The sequence below is a fragment of the Cervus elaphus genome, chromosome 29 (assembly GCF_910594005.1).
Source record: "Cervus elaphus chromosome 29, mCerEla1.1, whole genome shotgun sequence".
Classification (NCBI taxonomy): Eukaryota; Metazoa; Chordata; class Mammalia; order Artiodactyla; family Cervidae; genus Cervus; species Cervus elaphus.
Genome location: NC_057843.1, coordinates 24,149,090 through 24,172,757, shown reverse-complemented (window position 1 = coordinate 24,172,757; position 23,668 = coordinate 24,149,090). Strand labels below are relative to the sequence as shown.

At 39.7% G+C, this 23,668-nt stretch overlaps 1 protein-coding gene across 1 annotated transcript; it reads left to right on the top strand.

Moving 5' to 3' along the window:
- The first annotated feature begins 12,569 nt into the window (after positions 1–12,569).
- On the top strand, positions 12,570–13,215 carry LOC122686110 (60S ribosomal protein L12). Its single transcript, XM_043891218.1, has one exon. It carries the CDS (start codon positions 12,657–12,659, stop codon positions 13,152–13,154), a length of 498 nt encoding a protein of 165 aa, XP_043747153.1. The 5' UTR covers positions 12,570–12,656; the 3' UTR covers positions 13,155–13,215.
- Positions 13,216–23,668: the final 10,453 nt, after the last annotated feature.

The window sequence follows — 23,668 nt, the reverse complement described above, 5'->3', positions numbered from 1 at the left end:
TGAAATAATAACCTCACTGATGCTGAGTTTATCGGATGGGCTCTGAGCCAATTTCCCTAAGCCCTGCTCTTGCTTAATTACTAGCTCCCTTAAAATTCAGCACTTTCTTAATTTTTTTTTTTTTTTTTGCAGTATGGGAGTATTTAGTTCTCTTTTCCTCCACCCACCCTCACTTTTTAAATTATATCTGCACACTAGTCCATTTAGTTCTTAAGCTTGTAGAATCAGATGTATGCTACAGAACCTATCTCTAGTAAAAGGCATTTATGCATAGATCCAGAGATTTTTGTTTGCATCTTCAAGAAATTCATAGACTCCTTGAAGCCCATCCAAAAACAAATTTTATATCTTTTATATTCAAGGAGATGAGTACATTTAATTTCTTTCTAGTGTATTTTCAGATTTTGTACATTTTGTAAATGGTTAGGCTCTTTTGTATCCCTACTGTTAAACATTTTACTTTTCAACATCAGTTCATAAGGTCATGCTGGATAAAAAACATAAAGAACTATATATAACAGTGGAGCCAATGTGATGGGCAGTAGAGTACAAGTAATACCAAAAACCTCCATGTTGGGACAAATGTTATAACCCATTTATTGTTTGCTCTATTTTTCACTTTACTGAGAACCTGTTGTTTTTGATAGCCCTGATGACTTTCCCAAGGCTTATACATTTTGTGGCAACCAGCTGCTAAAATTGACTGATAGAGTCTGGTCTCTTTTAATCCATCACATATGTACTTTTCTACTAGGAGCACCCTATACATGCTTTTCTCTCTTTCTTTCTCTCTTTGCAACCCCACAACTGTACAGTCCATGGAAATCTCCATGCCAGAATACTGGAGTGGGTAGCCATTCCCTTCTCCAGGGGATCTTCCCAACCCAGGGGTCAAGCCCGGGTCGCCCGCACTGCAGGCAGATTCTTTACCAGTTGAGCCACAAGGGAAGCCAAGAATACTGGAGTGGGTAGCCTATCCCTTCTCCAGGGGATCTTCCCAACCGAGGAATCTAACCAGGGTCTCCTGCATTGCAGGTGGATTCTTTACCAACCGAACCATCAGGAAAGCACCTTTGTATAATTAAATCCTCCCTTATTCTCACCTGGTGAGTGAGCAGCTTCCCTTCACGTGGTTATTCAGGGAACCAGGCTTTTTTCCATCTTGTGGCTCCTCTGGCCTCTAGAACTCAGAGTCCTCTGCTTCCAGTAGGGGAAAGAGGGGATAGAGAAGGGCCACAGTTACAATCACCTTGACCCGAAAGGGACATAGATCACTTGCAAACATATCCTCATTGTAAGAACTAGCCACATGACACCATCGAAGATACAGGGGTTCTGGGAAGTATAACTCCTAACTAGGCAGCCACTTCCTAGGGAACACGTCGACACTGGAAGAGGGAGCATGAGTTCTTGGTAATATCTGCCTACCTCTGCCACACCATAGGGTACCACCTGCATCTCGCATAATGGCAAACCCACAGCAGGCGTTCAGTAAATACCTGCAGGATGGATGCAGTTGTTTGAGGTGGTTTGTGATGAGCAGAAACATAGCAATTTCACATCCGGTGTACAGCTAGAAGAATCAACAGTTCTATTATGGTGTAGATGCCTAATTTACATAGTTTCAAAATAATAATCCAGGAAAGACTGCTGTCTCAGGTTTAGTATGTCAGAATACACCATGCTGGGTATCATCCTCGTTTCAATCTGTGGGTTAGTATCATGGCACAAATGCATCAATAAAAATAGAAAAAGAAACTCTGGCAAATTATGTCTGAGAAGCCCATTACAATGGGTTTCATCCTGGCCATTTCAAACTGCCTCCTGAGTTAATTGCCCACAAGAAGCAAAAGAGAGTGTAATATAAGGGCAGATAAATAACCAATCAAAAGTAGATTGAATTTAAACTAACTAATCCTTAGGTAAAGAGATTTGTGCTAACTGACCTGTTCCCATTGGGTGAGTACATGTATTTATATATATTAATTTTTGTAATGGCCAAATGAAGGATTATATATGTGGAACTAGGCATATATAGAACATATCAGGGAATTGTAGCTATGTGTTGGCATGTTTAAAATAACACCTTTGCTCATTCCACATTATAATTAAGACTTGAATTTCAAATATAAGAACTTGATTATGTAACAAATGAAATCATGTTTTCACCAAATCTCTAAATTTTAGCCTTATGATATATCTCTAAGTATGTACTTTAAATATGAAGTTTACAAGATTAGCAGGAACTGTAAAAAGCACTAAAAGTGCTTTCCGGTGTTATTTCAAAATCTTAAGTGCTCCCTCATTGCTCCATGGACGCGTGGAGGCCTGTGTCCTGTTCCCTGTAAGTGGAAAGTGCTCTGAACCTGTCCACTTTCCCCAGCTGCTCCTAGCCCTCGGCATCGGCCCCCAGGGGGGTCCAAACCCCCTCGGGACAGAGGGCCAAGGTGGAACCTCAGACAGAAGCTTGACTGGATCTTCAGGGTCAAGCTCAGACTGGCTTTGGCCCAGGCATCGGCCCTACCCAGAATTGCCAGGAGGCTTTGACGGCCACCACAGTGCCATAGGGCTTACCTCCCTCTGCTGAGGTCCAGCACTTGGCCGACGTGTGGCCAGAGCAGGCAGGAGTGTGCCTGCAACCCCCCTCAGATGCCTTTCCTGACGCCTTTTTTTTTTTTTAAATCTTAAACAACTCACTGAAGTGTCTCAAAGGCTATTAAGTTTTACCAAAATGAACCCTGCTTGAGTTAACTGGTCAAAGGGGTGGATTCTGGCCCTCTGAAGATTCCTTCTCCAGTCAGAGTGGGGAACTGGTGTGCAGGTTTACTGCTGGGTTCACTGCAGTGTCTGACCCTAAAGGCACGAGAAGAAGAAAATGAAAATGCGGCGGGTGGAGCTGGACTCGAGTCCTGGCCCCTGCTGCCTGAGGCTGCCCTGCACATGGACGCACGGGAGTTGGGAGCTGAAGGACCCTTGAGGGGCCGGGGAGGTTGAGGGAGACTGGTGTTCCAGGCAAGTGAGAAGAAAGGGATGGGTCAAGGGTTTGGTGCTACAGTCGGAAGATTTGCAATTGCTAACACATTCCTGTATGAGGCACATCACCCTTTGTCAGTTTGTGAATATATGTATTTTAAGCAATAAGATTCAGCTGGTCAGACTTTTCTGGGCAGTCTCGGTGATGCATTTCCTGTGCTGTGATTGTTCTGAAGACAGAGTGGCTCTAACCACTGTGAGAAGCCCAAATAAAATCCATCCCCAAAACCTGAAAAAAAAAAAAAATTCTTAAGTGCTCTCTGAATGACTTTGGCTTATTTTTTAAACAATTTTTTTTGGTACTGGTAGTGTCTGAATGATTGCTACGTAGAGGGGCTTTACATCTATGTGTGAAAAAGACCAATTTAACTGTCCATACTTCTGTGTCCTTAGAGTGGTGCCAATTTGTACTATACTGTGAAAATTCATAAACAGATGAAATAGACTGGTACTAAATGAAATTGGATCCATCCAATTAAATCTGCTCACATAGAATTTGTAATCTAGATTCTGCTTCTAGAATACACAAATAAATACACAGTTCTTTCATTTTGTTTCATTAATTAGCATATGATGATGATATTCCACATTGTTATTCATCTTACAGCAAATAGATTTACTTTTTGCCTTGTTAAGGTGGGTTTGGAAGTACCGCCAAAGGATCTATTGAGAATGTAGTATCAGTTTTAAGGAAGGCCTAACCCAAGGACGGGAGAAGGCAATGGCACCCCACTGCAGTACTCTTGCCTGGAAAATCCCATGGGGAGAGGATCCTGGTAGGCTGCAGTCCATGGGTTCACTAAGAGTCGGACACGACTAAGCAACTTCACTTTCACTTTTCACTTTCATGCATTGGAGAAGGAAATGGCAACCCACTCCAGTATTCGTGCCTGGAGAATCCCAGGGACGGCGGACCCTGGTGGGCTGCTGGCTATGGGGTCGCATAGATTTGGACACGACTGAAGCGACTTAGCAGCAGCAGCAGCAGTAACCCAAGGACATGCAGGAACTTAATACAGCGCCCAGTGTCTTTGACAGGGAATTGCTTCTACAGCAAAGCTCCCCAATCTTGACTATAAGGCTGATTTCTTTTTCTTTCTCTTTTTTTATTGAAGGATAATTGCTTTACAGGATTGAAACTCAGAAAAACATCACAAAGTTGTTGCATGTTGACAGTTGTACTTTTAGTATCTATGGATTGAGAAATAACACAATGATAATATCTGTTCTTAAGCTTAGCAATGTTTTAAGATATAGTCTCATGTCATTAATCATCATAGCATCAGCAAGTGTCTGTAAAAGTATAAGACCTATTTAGAAGAGGCAGGTTATCTATGTCACTGATGCTTGGCCTTCATATAAATTGTAGACCCTTCAAGGGCTTGTCATCAAGAGAGAGAAAAGTATTGATTTATATAAAATATATATAATTGGTGGTAGATATCTTTTTGAGATTTTTATGAAAATTCATTCTTAACAAAGGCCTAAGAGCTTTAACTAAAACTTACTTCTTTCCAGGGCCAGGCCAGATGCTATTCTTATTTACTCCCATATACTCCTAATCTTTTTTCTTTATCTTTTTGACCATGCCACACTGTGCATCTTGTGGGATTTCAGTTTCCTGACCAGGGATTGAACCTGGGCCATGGCAGTTAAAGCACTGAATCCTAATCACTAGACTGCCAGGGAACTCCCTGCCTGACCTTTTCTTGATGCCAGATGTGACCTCTAGTAATCCTGAGAAGGTATAAAGCCTTATCATTGCTGATACTCTTCTCCATGAAATTATGATTAAAGTTTGATGTTTTATAACACCAAGGAATTGCTTAGGAAAAATATCAGGCCTGGTTCATTAATTAGGTAATCTTCTGAACTATATAGCTCATTCTGCAGTATCTCTGAGAAAAAAATGTAACTGCATAAGCTATGGAAAATAGGAGCACTGACAGAATTTAAAAATAAGTCTGCAATTTGTAAGAATTACATTGCAGGAAGGAAGGGAGGACTCACCTGTCAGAGGAAATGTACCATCACACCTCTAGCTCTTAGGACATAAAAATGATAAACTTATGCAAAAACTCAGACCCCCAATCCAAGATTGTGGGGTGAAGAGGGGCCAAGGGAGCCTTAGGTGGAGGAGGCCTCCTTTCCTCCTTCTTCACAGGTCAGACCTGTGTTACTGTCTGAAGGGTCACCCTGCCTACATCTTTTTGCTTTATCCTTTGTGGGGATTTCCTCCAATAAAATCTCTCCATTTCATCTCTACTTGGCATCAGTTTTTTGGAGGACCTGAAGTAACATACCATTTGTTAGCCCAGATAAATCCTTATAAGCCTGAGCTATCTCAGCATTTGTTGTTTAGTCGCTCAGTCATGTCCAACTCTGCAACATGAGTAAAATAATAGTTTTTAAGTCCTAGGAATTCTGTGAGAAGGAATTCTGACAATGGATGAAAAATTCTCAGCATAGTGTCTGGCACAGGGCAAGTTGTCAATGAATAATAACTATCATGAGTTATTATCATTATAATCATATATCATTATTATCATTACTATCCTTCAGTGCTCCTGGAATTCTCAGCTTAGGAGAAAGGTGAAAAGTTGAAGGTGACCTTTACTTGGAGGAGCCCTGGATTCCCAAATGTGGTTGGGAAAGAAATCACAGAATCCTAGGTTGATCAGAATCCAAGTCTTTCGTAGCTGTCTGTGGTGGGGTTTTCCTAGCTGTTGGGTTTTTGTGTCATCTATTCTTGTTCAAAAGCCACTGAAAATTTCTCTGACCTACTGAGGTTAAGGCAAGGGTGGGCTGGGGATTTCAGGGACTTCTTGGCCAGAATAGAGTTTCCTCCCCTCTCACTTTTTTAAAAACATAATTTCAGATCTATATGATAGTTATAAGAATAGTACAAAGGATTTCTGAATACCTTCACCTAGATCCCCCAGATATTAACATTTATATGTGTGTGTGTGTGTGATTTTTTTCCAAATCCTTTAAGAGGAAGTAGCCAGCATGATGTCCTTTTATCTTGAAATATTTCATTGCGTTTTTCCTGAAAATAAAGAATTTTCTTACACAGACAGAGTACAATTTCCAATCAGGAAATTAACATTGATTCAATTCTATTGTCTAGTAGAGTTAGATATAGCATTCTGTTATCTAATAGAGCTTGTCCATTGTCTCAGTAATATCTTTCATAGAGTAAAAATCACAGATCAGACTTTAGAGTCTCCTCTTTTACTTTGCCTGAAATGTAATTCTATGAATAACTAGTAAGTGCCTACTAAGTGCCAGGCAGGAGCTGGTAAGACTCAGGTAGGGAAGAAGGGTTCCTCGCGTTTAAGCAGCTCACATCTGCTCCAGAAAGCAGACACACTAGTAACTAGAGAATGAACTAGGCTTGTAGTGTGGTATGTGGAGAGATTCAGCGGGGACTCATCTACTATGGGATGTATGGAAGGTGAAAATTGCCCACTTGTAGTCTCACATCCTGCCCTACAATAAATCCAGAGCAGCTAGATTTTGTCTTCTACACCGAAACAGCTAATTTCTTGGGTTAAGTAGCTTATGAAGTAGTTATTTTGCCATGTTGTCTGAATGAAAAACATTTTTAAATACCAGAGTTAAAATTACCTTAGTAAGAACCTCACCTGTGAGAGGCAGGAGGGAAGATGGAACCCTCTGAAGGTGGTTCTGGTGGCACTGCTGACTCGCGTTCCCTAGGCAGGTGCCCGCTGGGGTCTGAATTACCTCCATTATTTTTCTCTCACTCTCTTTATTCAACTAAATACTTGACGAGACTTCAAATGACTGTTTCACATGCTCAAGGGATGGAAAATTACTAAGACAAAATCTTTGCTCTGAATGAACTTATGCCAGGGAAAGTAAGACAAGGACATAAATGATCATGAAACAAAACATGAGAGAAGTGGTTTAGGAAGGAAAAAAGATTGCAAAGAGGTAGGCTCAAGGAAACATTCCATGGAAAAGGTAGCATTTAAGATGGTCATTGAAAGAGGGAAAGCTTTCTGGGCAATGTAAGTTGGGGACTCACTTTCTATGGGGTGTGAAGTGAAGTGAATTGAAGTGAAAGTCGTTCAGTCGTGTCCGACTCTTTGTGACCCCATGGACTGCATAGTCCATGGAATTCTCCAGGCCAGAATACTGGAGTGGGTAGCCTTTCCCTTCTCCAGAGGATCTTCCCAACCCAGGGATCAAACCCGGGTCTCCCGCATTGCAGGTGGATTCTTTACCAGCTGAGCCACAGGGGAAGCCCTCTATGGGGAGTATCATTATAGTTGAGGTCAAGAGATAGGAGAGCACTGTAGTGAGTGGGATACTCAAACATACCAACGATGGGAAGCCCCCTCTTCTGGGACACCAGGCACTCGTAGGACGGTGAGAAGCAGGGTGGAGAGAGAATCTGGAGGGGACTAGGGTACCTTAGAGTGTGGTCTCCAGCAAATCTTCTCCTAGTTCCTTGAGGGAGTCCTGGGAGTGGTCTGTCTCCCCTCCTCCCTCCCTCTCAGTCTTCCCTCTTCTCTGCACCTTCTCCTTTCTCTGCTCTTTCTCTTGGTATCAAGAGACCTATTCTCGAATGGCGTCCTATGCCAGGTTGGACAGAGACTTCATTCTATTCTCGTTCTGCACTTACTCAGCCCTCCTCCACTTTGTTAAGGTACAGGGGCAAACCTTCATATTTCTAGGTTGTCACGCAACCACCAAGATGAGGGATGCCGGTATGCCCATGCAGGAAATGAGTCCTATGGGTCATCTGAGGGATGGCCCTCTGTCTCCTCTGGACAATGCAAGGCTGGCAAGGTTGGCATTTGTGGCTCTAACCAGGTTCAATATTTTAGTCAAATTAGCTAGTTGCCTCCCAGTATGTCACTGTTCTAGGTCCAGGATAACAGGTCTACATGTTAGAAACTATCTGAGTTTACAAGAGTGCTTTCTTCCTGAGGACGCCAAACTAAGGCTATTCTGAAAAGTTACTCTAATATATATTTTTTCTTACTAAGGGCATGCAAATGACCACAAGGAAAGAACAAATGCCTACTAGTATTATTTTTATTTTATTTAAGTTTTTTAAAATTAATTTTTATTGGAGTATAGTTGATTTACAATGCTGTGGTAGTTTCTGCAGTATAGTAAAGTGAGTCAGATATATATATATATATATATAGAGAGAGAGAGAGAGTGTATATATATATATATATATATATATATATAGAGAGAGAGTCAGATATATATATATATCTCTGAGTCATATATATATATATATATACATACACACACACACACACATATATCTACTCTTTTATAGATTCTTTTCCCATATAGGTTATTGCAGAATATTGAGTAGAGTTTCTTGTGTTATACAGTAGGTTTACTAAATAGGTTTTTTATTTTTATTTTTTTTAATTTTAATTATCTATTTTATATACTGTAGTAAATAAATGTCAGTCCCAATCTCTTCCCTACCCCCTTCCCCTCTTGGTAACCATAAGTTTGTTTTCCCTTCTCCAGGGAATCTTCCCGACCCAGGGATTGAACCTGGTTCTCCAGCATCGCAGGTGGAGTTTTTTTATTGTCTGAGCCACGAGGCAAGCCCCCAACCATAAGTTTGTTTTCCAGCTCTGTGACTCTTTTTCTGTTTTGTAAATAGATTCACTGTCATACTGAGTGAAGTCAGTCAGACAGAAAAAGACAAGTATCATATGATATTGCTTACAGGTGGAATCTAAAGAAGTGGTAGTTGTGCTATTTTAAAAAAAGGTATTACGAGCCTTACTACCATATCTCTTTGATTCTAAGATGCACATTTTCATATGTTTCGATGTCTGTGAAATGGGAGCACGGCTTACATGCAACACGAATGTTTAATGCACTCTTTGTTTTCTGTCCCCACTCCCCAGTTTCCTCTTGCCTCCTCACCAAAGCAAACAAGTCAAAAGCTATTATTAAATCACTGTCCTACAATCAAGGGAATAGGGTGATATTTTCTTGTTCCTCACTCCTATCCCCAAGAGATACCCCTTCTGTTTATTAGCTGTGTGAGGAGAAGTCATCTACTTAAAGTTTCCTATTGCTGGTTAAGGATCCTCCCCTAGAGGATTCCGTGACCTCTGGAGTCACTATGTATAAGGCATGTCTAGACTATTTCCATCAGCCAACATCATTTCCTTTGCAAACCGAGCCTCATCTGAACAATTTCCACATGAGCATGTCCTTTTGACGTCCAACTGTACTCATGTTGCCTTCCTAACATAAAGCAGCAAAGGATTAATTTTTAACAATCTCAGCCTGTTTTTTTATGATGGTTATTATTATTATTTATTTACGTATAAATGATTCTATGATGATTCAATTACAAGTAGACACAGAGGCACTTTGTTCGGTAGATAGCTTTGTTTATCCCCCACAAAGCAGAATATGAATTAAATATACTTTAAATAGGAAATGAACGTGTTTTCCTGGAATTCTGAGTCTAAATTCATGAATGAGAGGGACTGATAACTAGATTCACTTGAGGACTGGGCGAGTCATAGCCTATCCTTGCTTTTAATTTTTCCCTCCAAGTTTTAAAAACAGGATAAAATCTGGTTGGAGTATACAGATTGGACAGATGCAAGGGATTTTTAAAAATAAAGTGTCATAAAAGAACGCATCACAGGAAAGGGTGGGTATGTGGAAGGGAGGGTATGCTGGTAGGTAACCCAGGAGTAGCTACTTTGCTGAAGAGGGGTGTAGTAGAAGAAGTTTAAAATGAGGGAAGGGTCTGCCTCTCAGGACCAGAGTAGCTCTGGCACTACATCAACATTCTATCTGAAATGTGGGTGGGGTTATTTCAATACAATTAACAGTTCTTCTGGATCACTAATGGACCGCCAGCCGCCCTTTCTTCCACTGCCAGCTATTCCCCACGTTGCCTGCTCTTCTCTTCCCAGGCTCTTCTACCTACCCTGCCTTTTCAGCTTCAACTGTGTTCTGACTTTTTTTGGTCTTTACACAAGAACTGAAATCCGACTTTCCCTGTAAAACTATCATTGTATAGACCACACTTTCTCCATGTACCTGGAACTCATAGGATGTGAGGGTTCGCATGGTTTGGTTCCTCTCTGCCGCTCTCTTCCTAGCTCTACCCTCTCTCTTGAAACTCTCCTCCTGGGAAGCCCATAGGGGTCACCTCCATGGCTTGTGTGAAGGGGCACAGACAGCACAGTTTGACACCAGCCTCTGCCGCTCAGAGACTAAGATCATGCTGGGTGGTGGTGAAGGTTAAAGAATTCACCGTTCAGGCTACTGGCAGAGGGCCCGGCAGGTTGCAAGCACTGAGCCCTTTCTTCAGTTCACTTTCTCTCTTACCCTCCCTTCTTATTCTTGATTCTGCCATCTGCACAATTTCTAGAAAAGTCTTTTAATTTCTGAGAACTAGGTGAGTTTATCATCTGGCTCACAAATTAGTAAGGTATCTCAACATCCAAACTGATGGCCCTTCCAATTCCTTGGTTTCACTATTCTTTATCAGCCTCTGCTTTAATTATCTTCATCATGAACAGCTTCATCCCCTCCAAGAACTTTCCTTCCGTTCTTTCACTGATAGCTTCCACAATCTCCCCACCTCTCCACAATACTAGATTCACAGAATTATCACTTACGATGGGCTTTTAATGAGAACTGAGTAGAGACAGAAAGATGTGCAATACAGAATAACATGACATTGAAAAATAACTCCAAGTGATATCAAAGATCTATATATCACATTACTCAGTATTTCTTATTTAGAGGTTTACCTGATAAATGAATCTCAGAGTATGAGGCCAAGAAAATGCTTGCCTCCTCTGATGATCTGGCTAGTGTCCTTTATGCGGAGACTGGAACTTAAGAGACCATCAGGTTTCCCTTGTTGCCTTGGCTGTTGGGAAGACTAGGACCTCCCTTCTTTTCCTTTCCCCCCCTCCTCCCCCACTTCCTTCCTTTCTCTCTTTGCTCTTTTACAAAATTATAACATTTTTTCCTTACTTTAATTCTTGTAGTGTGATTGTTCTTTTCCTTTTTATTACTTAAAATTTGGAATTTTATTGTATCTGGATTTTCTGCAGACTTTATGTTTTAAAAAAATTTGATGTAAGAAGGAGAGTGAATAAACACAACCTGGGATGATAGTGGCCTAATTTGTTCCCTTGGACCCAGACTCCTTCCCCTGGGGAAGGGGCAGATGGCTGATGAGGGACCAGCTCTATAATGATGATGGATCAGTCTTTCTGGTAGTTTTCCAAAAGTGCCTTGGCACGTCTCCAGGATTGCCATGGAGGTGTTGAGGCTACTGTGAGCCCAGCCCACTAACTTGTTCTGTCTTAGATATTGGGTTTTATGGCTAAGAGAAATCTTCTAGCAGTTGTTTTGCTTCAAGTATGAGAGGACATCTTTGCCTCAGAAAAAGTAAATTCTTTTCAGGAGCCCCTCGGGAATCTGAGGTCTTTTAAATTAAGATTCTTTTTACAATACACTTTCTGTGTGTTTGTCATGAGGCATTGTGCTAGAATATTAAAAAGCTTTGTATTTTGTATTGGAGTACAGCTGATTAATAATGTTGTGATAGTTTCGGGTGGGCAGCAAAGGGATTCAGCCATACATATACATGTATCCAGATTTTGACATGCATCAGTTCATTAGATTCTCACCAAAATGTTGTGAGATAAGTATTACTGTTGTCTAAATACAACAGCTATGATGGTGGTTTAGTCACTAAGTCATGTCCAACTCTTGTGACCCCATGGAGTGTAGCTTGCCAGGCTCCTCTGTCCATGGAATTTTCCAAGCAAGAATAGTAGAGTGGGTTGCCGTTTCGTTCTCCAGGGGATTTTCCGGATCCAGGGATCAAACCCAGGTCTCCTGCATTGCCGGTTGATTCTTTATTGACTGAGCCACCAGGGAACCCAACAATTATTAGTAGCTACATTTTATAAATCAGGAAATTGACTCTTGGGAAAAGTTAAATAACTTGCCCCAAACCAAACAGCTAAGAGTTAGGCCCCAAATCATCTATTAATATTTAAACCTAAATTCCCAACTACATCAGGATCTCTCAAGATGGAATGGAATAGACCAAGTCTCCCAGATTTTCAGGATGGCAGGTCATCCAGACCCAGGGGACTCCAGACTCCTACCCTTTCATAGCTGGACATTACAAGGATTCTGGAGGCTTTGGCATTGACCCGTGAGGCAAAGAGGAAATTTCATGGCTGGCAAATGCCGAACTGTATGAGTTCTAGTCACCAACAGCTATATTAAGTACCTGTATGTATTTCAGTCTGACTGCCAGGAGAAGACAATTCAAGGTCTCCTTGATGTAGCTCTCACCTGGAAGTCTGGGTGTAAAAGCAAGACCATTGCTTTTATGCTTCTTTTCAAACTCCTCTATTGCTCTTACCCTTCCACTGTCCCTTCCATCTGAAATACCTTCTCTCTGCTAGACCATAAAACGGAGCTGCTTATAAACTGTGCTGAAACTTGAATTAAAAAAAAAATTTTTTTTTCGGCTTTCGGCTAGGAGGAGGCGAAGGTGCAACTTTCTTCGGTCGTCCCGAATCCGGGTTCATCCGACACCAGCCGCCTCCACCATGCCGCCTAAGTTTGACCCCAACGAGATCAAAGTCGTGTACCTGAGGTGCACCGGTGGGGAAGTCGGTGCCACGTCTGCCCTGGCCCCCAAGATCGGCCCGTTGGGCCTGTCTCCAAAAAAGGTCGGTGATGACATAGCCAAGGCAACTGGTGATTGGAAGGGTCTGAGGATTACAGTGAAACTGACCATTCAGAACAGACAAGCCCAGATTGAGGTGGTACCTTCTGCTTCTGCCCTGATCATCAAAGCCCTCAAGGAACCACCAAGGGACAGAAAGAAGCAGAAAAACATTAAGCACAGTGGAAACATCACTTTTGATGAGATCGTCAACATTGCCCGGCAGATGCGGCACCGGTCTCTAGCTAGAGAACTTTCTGGAACCATTAAAGAGATCCTGGGGACTGCCCAGTCTGTGGGCTGCAATGTTGATGGCCGCCACCCTCATGACATCATAGATGATATCAACAGTGGTGCAGTGGAGTGCCCAGCTAGTTAAGAACTGCAAAGGAAAAAGAAAAATAAAGGATCATTTGACAACCAAAAAAAAAAAAAAAAAGCATGAATTTTAAAAGCATGTCTCCAAATAAATTTGGAGTCAAATCAGTTTGAACAATCGTTGTGCTACCGATGTCACTGGGTTCTCAATTACATTTGATTCACAGGCCTTTTATTTCTCCAACTGAATTCTAAAAATGATTTTAATTAGGAAGACATAACACTGACTTAAATTCAGTAATTCATAAGACAAAGAAAGGGACAAAGACTTCTGGTGGTGCGAAAAAAAATCTCAAATCACCAACATGCCAAATATTTATTTTCCTTCTGAAACAAAGTTATTGATTTCCAAATAAAGAATCCATTTAGGGACAAATATGCCATTCAGATTATAATTGCTTTTTCATGCTAAACTTAGAAGAAAGAATGTATGCATTAGAAATGTTAGCAATTCTAGAAGCAAACATTTTGCCCATGATAAACACCACATTAAAATACTCTAGCATAATGGAAAAGACAGCATTGCTGATTAAGTATCAGTTGACTCTTTGGTGTTTGCTTGTTAGTTTGAGATGAACTTTTTAGTGGTGGGATAGAATTTATATCACATCTGTGCCTGGCTGCTCTCACCCTGGCATTCCTACAGTTCTTGGATGAAAGACAAAGCTGGGTCAGGGATGCTGGTTTCAGAACAGGCAGAATCACCCAGCACAAAAAAAGAGGATTTCTCAGATTTTGGTCTCCCAAGAAGAATATTCCAGCTATAACACTAAACATCTGTACCATTTAGAAGTTAAAAAGGGAACTCACAACCTATGTTTCCAGAATCATTTGGCTGATGTTAAACTACTAACTATTCCAATTTATACAGAGAGAAGTTATCATTCAATACACAAACATTTAAAAAATCTTATTATAGGGTAGCTATGAGTTATAGATGGAGAAGGCAATGGCACCCCACTCCAGTACTCTTGCCTGGAAAATCCCGTGGACGGAGGAGCCTGGTAGGCTGCAGTCCATGGGGTCGCTAAGAGTCGAGGAGCCTGTCGGGCTACAGTCCATGGGGCCACAAAGAGTCAGACGTGACTGAGCGACTAAGCACACACACTGGTTATAGAAGGCATTAGTAGCTGATTCTATCAAAATGATCAAAGTCTTGTTGTGTAGACTAGAAATTTCTGAAGTAAATTTAATGCAACTCCAATTCATTGGGATGCTAAAAGATGATACTTTTAAAAATATAATCCATGGTCCTCTAGGCTTGAGAAATATGGTGTTAAATGCAAGGAGACAGGGTTCTTAGTGTAGAAAGTCTATGCTGTTACAGATACAGAAAAAGTGATGACCAGGACTGTATCTAATTAATCTCTTCTCTTTTTTTAATGTTTGAGAAGACAGGTTTATGAGAGCCTCTATTCAGAAGCCATCTTTGTCTTAGGTCAAAAAGGTGATGTGAGCAAATACAGATTTCTTACTGATTTCAAAGAGCCGGATCTGTTTGTTCAATCATCAATGACCTGAGGGCCATCTTAATTTTCCAATGACTTGTCCCTACTTCTCTTTCAACATGCTAAGACAGGAGTGATTTCTGCTATATGATGGCAAAGTGCTTCCTTCATTTTTACTCTGCCCACATAATGCCGGTAGGCCAGTTTAGTCTGAATTATCTTTTTCTCTTTGTTTTGTATTTCTTTGTGTAACTTCCTGACATACTCTTTTGTGTAGTGGATTGACAATGTAGTTCAAGAGAGAAGAACAATAAGTCATAATTGTTTGAAGAATGGGTCAAAGTCTGACTGGTGGAAAATGATGGAGAATATCCATGCAACTTAGGAAGCTACTACAGTTGATGAACATTTTCCCATCAGGCTTGAAAACACAGATTAACTCTAGAGACAATTCCAAGAAATTAGAGTATATAATTTTCAAAATGGCAAAATAGAATTGAAAACAAATGACATAAGTGGAAAAATCATAGGAACTTGAGGTGAATTTGTGATTGTAAGACCCTGCACAGAAAGGCTATTATCCAAACTCATCCTGTGACAATACTCATCCACAAAGTAAAGGAGGGAAACTAGTATCATTTTCCCAGGTAACCTCTTTCAATAATTTACAATCCTTATAACTGTAACTCTTTTTACAATCAAATCAGTATCCAGCCTTCAACCGTAGTAGCCATCATCAGGATCTTTTCCAATGAGTCAGCTCATCCCATCAGGTGGCCAAAGTATTGGAGCTTCAGCATCAATCCTTCCAAGTAATTTTCAGGGTTGATTTCCTTTGGGATTGACTGGTTGGATCCCCTTGCAGTCCAAGGGACTCTCAAGAGTCTTCTCCAACATCACACTTCAAAAGCAACAATTTTTCAGCACTCAGACTTCTTTATGGTCCAACTCTTACATCCATACATGACTACTGGAAAAACTGTAGCTTTGACTACATGGACCTTTGTTAGCAAAGTGATGTCTCTGCTTTTTAATATGCTGTCTAGGTTTGTCATAACTTCTTTTTCAAGGAGCAAGTGTCTTTTAATTTCATGGCTGCAGTCAGCATCCACAGTGATTTTGAAGCCCAAGAAAAGTCTGCCACTGCTTCCACTTTCCCCCCATCTATTTGCTGTGAAGTGATAGGGAACCCGATGCTATGATCTTCATTTTTTTGAATGTTGGGTTTAAAACCAGCCTTTTCACTTTGCTCTTTCACCTTCATCAAGTGTCTCTTTGGTTCTGCTTCACTTTCTGCCATTAGGGTAGTGTCGTCTGAATATCTGAGTTTGTTGATATTTCTCCTGGCAATCTAGATTCCAGCTTGCGACTAATGATTTCAGGGGACTTATTTATGCTTCCTATGTCCCTGTTGAGTTACATATGAACTTTACCTGAGCTCTCTGCCACTTTCTCTTTTGTGACTTGACTTCTGGGGAATGAATTCAAACCTTGGTTTCCATATGGTCAGAACTTGTGGCTTTGCTTTAGTCTTTCTGATGAATAGGAAAGTCATGAGTCTTTGTCATGAGTCTTTGGGATTACTGATGTTTTTGTGACTTTATTATGTATCCAAATTATTACTGAATTTTTCATTGAGGTAAAATTTACAGGGGGTGAAATATACTCAATTTAAGTATGTCATTCAATGAATTTTGATAAGTGTATACTCCTGTGTAACCTCTACCCCAGTTGAGATATAGAACGTTTCTATCACCCTGGAAAGTACTCTGGAATTCCCTTTCTCTCTCCCTAGGCAATACTATTCTGATTTATATTACCATAGATTGATTTTACACGTTATGCAACTTCATATAATTGGAATGATATAGGATGTACATTTTATAGCTAGCTTCTTCTGTTGAGCATGTTTTTGAAAATGAGAATCTATGTTGCTGTGTCTTAGTATTAATTCATTTTTATTGATCAGTAATAGTCCACTGTAAGTGAGTGAAAGTCGCTCAGTCGTGTCCTACTCTTTGTGACCCCATGGACTACACAGTCATGGAATTCTCCAGGCCAGAATACTGGAGTGGGTAGCTGTTCCCTTCTCCAGGGTATCTTCCCACTGTAAGAAATATTCCACTATATTCTACTGTAAGAATATATATCAATTACCTTGTTGATAGGTGGATGGTTTATAGTTTTGGGCTATTTTGAATACAGCAATAATCATTTTATACAAGTTGTTTCATGGACATATGTTTTAATTATTTTGAACAATGTACTTTTTCATTACCCTTAACTTCAATGTACACAAACGTGGGAAGTGGCTGGCCACCTACTGGCAGGTTGATTACATTAGATCTCTTCTACCACAGAGACGGCAGAGATCTATCTTCACAAGAATCACACATATTCTGGATATGGATTTGTTTTTCCTGTCTATAATATTTTCTGCCAGCATCTTTAGCCAAGGACACTCAGGTTGCCTCACCATCATGGCATTCTGCACAGTACTGTGTGTGATTAAGGAATTCACTTATTGCAAAAGAAGTACAGTACTGGGATCCTACCCACTGTAGTAACTGACCTTTACCACAAACCCAGTATCTGTAAGGAGCTAGCCTAAGAGAAAGGTACAATGGCTTGCTGAAGACATGATTATAATGCCAGTTGGAGATGACATTTGAAAAGAAAATGTTCTATAAAGCACGACACTGTGTATTATTTGAATCAGAGACCACTAAATGCTACTGTTTCCACAACCAGAACATGTGGGTCTAGGAATCAAGGGGTGGAAGCAGGAGTGGTTCCTTTTCATATTATACCCAATAACTCACTCACAGAAATTTTGCTTTTTGTCCTGCCAACAGTAAGCTGTGCTGGTTTAGACGTCTTAGTCTTCAAAAGAGAACACTTCCACCAACGGACACCAGCAATGGTTCTAATGAACTGAAATTTATGAGGCCACTACACAGACATTTTGAACTCATACCACTGAACCAATAGCTCTATTGCATTTGGGTTTCAGTCTGACCCACACAATGCTTCTATCTGATATTCCCTCTCTGAAATTTCCAATCTCTCTTCATTCCTCAAAACACAGCTCAGATCACTGTGTTTTCACTAAGCCTTGTGGTCGATCCCCAGCTCCAGGGATCTCCCCTTTATATAAAAAATATTTTTACACTTTAGAAACTCACTGATAATGTTGAATTATCACTTATAATTATTATTAATTTTGCAATGTTTATATTTTATACCCTCCAGCTGATTATAGCTTTGTTTGAAGCAATAGTTGTGTCTTTATATTCTGTGTACACCCTACCAGTGTACCCCCATTGGCTGGCCCATGAGGGATGCTGTTACCAGTCTGCATTAGAGGGGAAAAAATAAGGATTATGTAAATAGGATTTTTAAAAGTTCATATATTCAATTTAGAGGATTATCCTCTCTTTAAGGCTTCCCTGGTGGCTCAGGTAAAGAATCTGCCTGTAATTCAGGAGACCCAGGTTTGATCCCTGGGCTGGGAGGATACCCTGGAGAAGGGTGGGAACCCACTCCAGTATTCTTGCCTGGGAAATTCCATGGACAGAGGACCCTGGTGGACTCCAGTCCATGGGGTTGCAAAGAATTGGACACCACTAAGTGACTAACACTTTCACTTTCATCCTTTATTTATGCCCTTTTCACTTTCCTTGTGTCAACATGCTCCTTCTTTTTTGAAATTATAAATAATAGATGATAAGGTTTTCTGAAATCTTTCTTTGATGAAATTAAAATATTGGAAGTTCTATACCTGCACATCCAAATGTGAGGGATTATAAAACTCCAAAGTCCAAAAAATAGTTCCTGTGAACATTAGTACAATTCAGTTCAGTCAGTTCAGTCACTTAGTCGTGTCCAACTCTTTGCGACCCCATGGACTGTAACACACCAGGCCTCTCTGTCCATCACCAACTCCTGGAGTACTCAAACTCATGTCCATTGAGTCAGTGATGCCATCCAACCATCTCATCCTCTATCGTCCCCTACTTCCCCCACCTTCAATCTTTCCCAGCATTAGGGTCTTTTCAAATGAGTCAGCTCTTTGCACCCAGTGGCCAAAGTATTGGAATTTCAGCTTCAACATCAGTCCTTCAATGAATATTCAGGACTGATTTCCTTTAGGATGGACTGGTTGGATCTCCTTGCAGTCCAAGGGACTCTCAAGAGTCCTCTCCAACACCACAGTTCAAAAGCATCATTTCTTTGGTGGTCAGCTTTCCTTATAGTTCAACTCTCACATCCATACATGACTACTGGAAAAACCATAGCCTTGACTAGACAGACCTTTGTTAGCAAAGTAATGATTAGTATAATACCTTTTGGCATTGTGGTTTAATATGTATTTACTTACTAGAGACTTCACTAATCAGTGAGTCCTTGTCCTTGAAGAGCTGACAACATCTTAAATTCTCTTTGTTCAGAAATTTCCACTTGTGTTAAATGTTGTAAGAGAAACGCAGATTTAGCTTAGCTTCTGCTCATATGATTTTGAGATAATTCAGGGGGAGGAAAAATATCTTTCCTCATTATTTGGCATTAGGCAATTGTTAGATTATTTGGACTAGGGGGGTGGTTAATGCAACACACATACAAGAAAATGTGTGAAAAAAAGAGAATGATTCAGAAGGTAATAAATGGTATAAATTTCTGCATCTTTTACAAAACTGCTATTGATCTGTTAATTTGATTTGGTTCATTCCTTATATATCCCTGGGAGAAGTTCCTCTTAGAATTTAATGTTAGGAAAAATCTTGTGTGTGTCCCAAAGAACAAACTGCATTCTTTTTTATCAGATAATGTGAACTACATAATTTATAATGTTCCTCTTTTAGCTTTGGCTGCCAAGAAGCTCAGTGCTAAATCTAACTCTCAATTACATTAACCTATCTTCTCCGTGTTTGCTGATGTAAATCTCTCCTTCGTCTTTCTGGTTCTTTGTCTTTCAGATTTTTAAAAACTGTCCTTACATACATATGTTCTTTAGCTAACTTAATTACTTGGTGGAGAGCAGGAAAGGTAAAAATAATAAGCGTTATCATCAATAAACAGAATTCTCTGCATTGGTAAAAAAAACTGGGTGCTTACAAGGAAGGCAACCCTAACACACATCTCGCTACTCCCACGTCAGCACTTGCACACCGTCCTAAACCTCATGAATTTATTTTGAGTAATTCCTTTTCTTTCTTCATATCAGTAAACAAGTGGTTTAATTTGCTCGGAACAAAATAATGGGGTGTTCACATGGCCTACACTATTTACTTGGCCATTATCTGTTTAGATGGAAGAAGCTTCCATCCTAGGCTGGCTTAAAGCTTGAGCCCAGCTTTGAATCTAATCATCAGAGGACTTCTCTTTTTCAGAAAGGAAGCTGCAGTGTTAATTGGACAACTATCAGCGACTCCCTTGTGACCTCAGCTCTGGTGTGGGATCAGACTGTGTTAAAATCCTTGGCATTATGATTTAAATGATTCAGAACAAATGGATATTTCTGAATTTAGAAGCGAGTTAACTTGATAATACTAAACTTTTTGTGTACAAAGGAGGTGGTTTAAACTGCAGATTTGCAAATTTGAAAATTTTGTGCTAAACTGGGATGGGGGAAACAAACATTTAAATTTTGGTATCATATTCTATCTCCGTAAAGTGACTTGTGCAGGTTATTTAACTTCCCCATGCTTCTGTTTCTTCATCTATAAAATGGGTAAAATGGGAGCAATTGGGTAGAGAACAAATGATATATAGTAGCATAGGTAAAGTATTATATAAATATATTGTGTATGTATAGTGTATGTATTAAAGTATTATGTGTAAATGATACACAGTATTGTATATAAAGCACTTACCATGGTTCTAGGTAAGAATTAGCTATTATTACTATTTTAGAACTATAGAAATACAATCACATATAATAAGCATTATAGATATTTTAAACATTTGCCGTCTCATTATGTTATATACAATTTTACTTAAAGAGCAGGAGGTAAGATTTAAAAAAAAAAAAACCTCACCTCAGAAGATGAGTCTTTATTATTTAAACTGTGACATTTCAAGTTCCTTGCAGTCAATAGCATCAGATCCACTTATTCTTGTGTGCCCTGCTTGACCGGAGCAGTTATTGAACAACAGATGTTCATAAACACTGACCTGGAATAATCTGAATTCTGAGTAGCAGCTATTCAAAGGCTATATTTATTGAGTGCCAAGGATGCCCCAGGCACTGGTGATACAGAGATAAATAAAACATGGACTCCGTTTGCAAGAGGAGCACACCCTAGTGGGGGAGACAGACATGTAAAGAGACAGTTGCACTCCCAGGGAAGAACTCTTCCCAGGGAAGTGTGAGGAACGGGCAGGGTGAGGGGCACCAAGCTGGCACTGAGAGCCCTGGGGAAGGGTGGGTGTCATAGGAGGTTTTCCTGGTAGCGGAACCATGAATTTTGACCTTCCCTCTGCTCTGCGTTTGGGGTTTAGGTACTAAGTTAGCCAGTAAGACAAGAAAAAAATTAAGCATAAATAGAACCAAATGAGGGGAGGTGGCTTCCTGGGTGGCTCAGTGGTCAAGAATTCCCCTGAAATGCAGAAGACTCAGGAGACTGGGATTTGATCCCTGGGTGGGGAAGATCCCCTGGAGGAGGAACTAGCAGCCACTCTAGTATTTGTGCCTGGAGAATCCAATGGACAGAGGAACCTGGCAGGCTACAGTCGATAGGTTTTCAGAGTAGGACGCAACTAAAGTGACAGTGAACACGCACGCAAGCAGAACCAATTTATCCTTTAAAAATCTCTTAATTTCTCATTAAATATATATGGAATAACTCCTCTACAGATACACATCTGTATATTACTATCGCTGATAAAGTAGGTACACAAGTAATATTTTATAGTATTCTAGTTTAAAACTCATTATTTTTGTTATTTTGTTGAAGTTATAACATTCAATTCAATTAACTTAAATGTGCATATGATGAGATTTTGCTCATGGGCCAATGAAAGACATTGTACTATTATCACATTTATGACTCTTGTTTGCAATTGTTTCAACAGAGAAATAAAAACAACACTAGGGAAAGAAAGATTTATGTCCATTCTTAAAATGGAATTCATTATCACAACATAGCTGTGAGTATGAGTGACAATAAAATTTTACTTACCAATGTGTAGGCTTTAGCACAGAAATGTGTCTATTTTCATGCTATAGACTTTCTGTCAAGCAACCAAGAAAATGTCTTTATTCTTCTATGTCTGCAATGTTATGACTCTAGGAAGACATAAATATAGCAGGCACCAATCTAAACTGTGATGATCAAAACACTGAGACGATATTTCATCAACAATTAAGAATATTTAAATGAAAAAAAAAAAAGAATATTTAAATGAATGTTTCTATAATGGATTTCAATATAGAAAGTTCTTAAAAGGTTATTGTAGAAAAAAAAGAACTGATATATGTGAAGAAATTCATAAAGCAGTTAGTTAGCACATTCCCAGCAGGTTATTTTCTCAGAGAGGAGGCCCACAGTGTAAATCATAAGAATAAAATCTGCTTTACTTATAGAATCAATGTAATAATATAGAACTATGTTTCTGAGTAAGGGCCTGGTTTTCAATTCTTTACCATAATGGTCTCCTGAGATTATATAAATGCCTGTACACTATGAAGATTTAAAAATAATTAAAAATCAATTAGGCAAACATCAAAGTAGTTAATGACAAAATTATATTTAATGATACAGTAGCATAAGGTATTATGCAATGACTTCATCTTCTTTCTCTATAATTTCCAGGTTATACTGCAATAAATGAGAAATTAAAATAATTCTGTTCTTTATCTTATATTAAGAATGGTTTTCAAACACAGAGAAGAATACTGGAGTGGGTAGCCATTCCCCCTTCTCCAGGGGATCTCCCCATCCCAGGGATCGAACCCAGGTCTCCCACATTGCAGGCAGATTCTTTACTGTCTGAGCCACCAGGGACCTTCTCCTTTATTTTTTCACTTCAACCAGAAGCTTCATCTAGCACCTGGATGTTTTGCAAAGTGAACCTGCATTTACAATAGACAGCTCAACCCTTCCCTGAATGTCACTTTCTTCTCTTGGAATTAAACAATTTTACATTCTAGTGTTTAAAGCTTCCAAGGGTTAATTTTCATTTTATGCAAACTCAATAGGCTGGAGAGAGCTGACTTTTTCTAATTCCACCAAAGTTCTTTGACCCTTTGTTTCAGTCTCTGTGATAGGAGAGAGATTTACTCTATTTTTAATGGAAATCATAAATTTTTTTCCCAGCTGAAATTATTGTATTCTATGATGTGGAACTTTGGTGCTTCAAGTATCCATTTGTCTTGGCAGTAAAGCTAATCCAAATTGCATTCAGAAGAGAATGTTCACCTCCATAGGAGGAGGGATAGGCTTCTATTAGGTAGCCAACTCAGTTTTATTATGAGGATTTTAATTCTTCCCTAGTAATGCTGAGGCAGAAAGCATATGACACTGCAGTCAAATTGCAAAATAAACTGACTGAACTCTCTGCACTTGCCTAACACCCCAAATCACCACCTCCCAATATCCATCAAAGTCCCAGTTCACAGACAATATTTATTGCCTGCTTGAAGGATAACTAGTGCAATTGTTTCTCTAGATCAGCAGTTTCAAAGCTTTTTGGAGTCAGGGACTGCTTTGAATATTTGCCAAAAGCTATAGATTCCAACTCCAGCTAAAAATTCTGTAAACTGATACATATCATATTTTTCAATCAATATCCTTTATTGCACTGGAAATTTATTTCCTTCATATAGATAGAATAGGAAAATGTTGCCAAGAAATAATTATGTCTCTCATTCTCGTTTTTCATAGAGATAGAATACTTGCTTTAAAAATGTTCAAAACTGAAAACAAAATTAAAAGTAGAAATTAATTCTGAAGGTTTATTTCAGGATCAGGGAGGTTGTTTTTAGTCTATATGAGAAGTTGGAAATAGTGTAATGGTCTTGAATATGTATGACTTTGACCAAAATGCTTCCCAAATTTTCATTTTA

Bases quoted from the DNA above. Each gene is read 5' to 3' on its own strand.
- LOC122686110 (XM_043891218.1), top strand. From the start codon at position 12,657: ATGCCGCCTAAGTTTGACCCCAACGAGATCAAAGTCGTGTACCTGAGG.